The 1466-nt window shown below is 43.5% G+C and overlaps 1 protein-coding gene across 1 annotated transcript; it reads right to left on the reverse strand.

Annotated features, from left to right (window-relative positions):
• Positions 1–50: 50 nt before the first annotated feature.
• Positions 51–1248, reverse strand: LOC118342140 (endonuclease domain-containing 1 protein-like). Its single transcript, XM_035680592.1, has 4 exons — positions 1063–1248; positions 867–967; positions 550–664; positions 51–360 (listed from the first exon to the last, which is right to left on the reverse strand). Exons 1-4 carry the CDS (start codon positions 1201–1203, stop codon positions 190–192), a joined length of 528 nt encoding a protein of 175 aa, XP_035536485.1. The 5' UTR covers positions 1204–1248; the 3' UTR covers positions 51–189.
• Between the last annotated feature and the right edge of the window lie 218 nt (positions 1249–1466).

The raw sequence follows: 1466 nt of genomic DNA on the forward strand, positions 1-1466 counted from the left end.
CAGAAGTTATCTCAGGACACATAGTGCAAATAAATAAATGTATGGTAAAATCAGTATTAATTGGGTGTACATTAGCTCCCTATATGAAGTAAGTGAACTTCTACAATCAGCAATGACATAAGGCCATGCTGCCATGACACCTAGTGGCTATTGCCGCCTAGTGACCTCTCTTCCAAAAACCCCCTATGTTCAGCCTCTATTACCTGCATGGTGTCCATTGGGGTTGAGGTGACCACGGTCGAAGCCAGAATGTGTGTAGTCCTCATTCAGAGCCTGTCTCTCTCCCAGGTAGACCCCAGGGTGGTCTTTACCCAGCCAGTATCCATCCTTCATCTCTGCTTGCCACGTAATGTCTACTAGCTATAAGGCACATACAAATTCTCAGATTTAAACACACAAATGCAAGCACCTGTACTGATTCTTTACAAACAGAACAGCCCTATCAGTGCATCAATACTCTGCTTACTTGATGTATGCCACACATGCTGATGATTTTGATTACATCAATGCTGTGGATGCATGTGTACAGTATAGATATGTGGTACCAACCTGAGGCTCAACAAACCACCTTTTCTCCCTGCCACCTCCATTGCTGGGCTGGAAATGATAGGCAGAGTAGACAGCAATACGATGGTTGGTGTCATACAGTGTGGCAAAGTGGTACCTGATGGTGGAAAGATGAAGTATACTGATTTGGAGCTCAGAAATGTTGCAATGGACAATTGAGGTCTAAGAAACATTTGGTGATAAAAAATACTCTGCGGTAAGATTTCTGAGATTCAAAGGATCAGTTGTGATGAATGAACATTATAGCGAGCTGGGCTGTAGTAGAAAGGTCCAAATCCCACTTTCCACCCTACCCCTACCTGTTGACAAAGCGCTGACAGAGATGGGCAGCACCAGGTGTTGAAGCCCCCCACTCTGGCACCTTCTCTTTATAGAAGTACTTCATGCATTCTGGTGCATCCTGAGACAAAATACCAAAATAACGCATGCTCAACAAACACACACAGATTTAACGTTCCTTAAAGTTTTTGAAATAACTGGAATAAGCACACAAACCTCGAAGCGTCCCACAACATCTGCATGAGCAGAAAAGAGGAATGAGAGTAGAGTGCACAAAGTCACCAAGGTTTCCATCCTGGACACAACCTCAGATACTTGACTGCCCTGTAGAGTTAAATAATAAATAATAAAATACATACTCAACAAGGCAGTGTATGGTATGCAGTTACAGCTTAGGCCTGCACATGCACGAGGATCAGTTTGTTTGTATTGTCTGTGTTTGTATGCGTGTATTTCCACTCACCTGCTGCCACAGTCCGCCCTGAGCACAAACTGGCTTTTATATATGACTTTTCTTCACCTTTCACCTGGTTTGTCCTCTCCTTTTATCTGACCTCCTCTTAACATGTGATGTTTGTGTGGGATGAACAAGAATTTGGCCAACAAATGAGGTGTGGATG

The sequence above is a fragment of the Morone saxatilis genome, unplaced genomic scaffold (assembly GCF_004916995.1).
Source record: "Morone saxatilis isolate NCDOM2014 unplaced genomic scaffold, NCSU_SB_2.0 Contig8, whole genome shotgun sequence".
Lineage (NCBI taxonomy): Eukaryota > Metazoa > Chordata > Actinopteri > Moronidae > Morone > Morone saxatilis.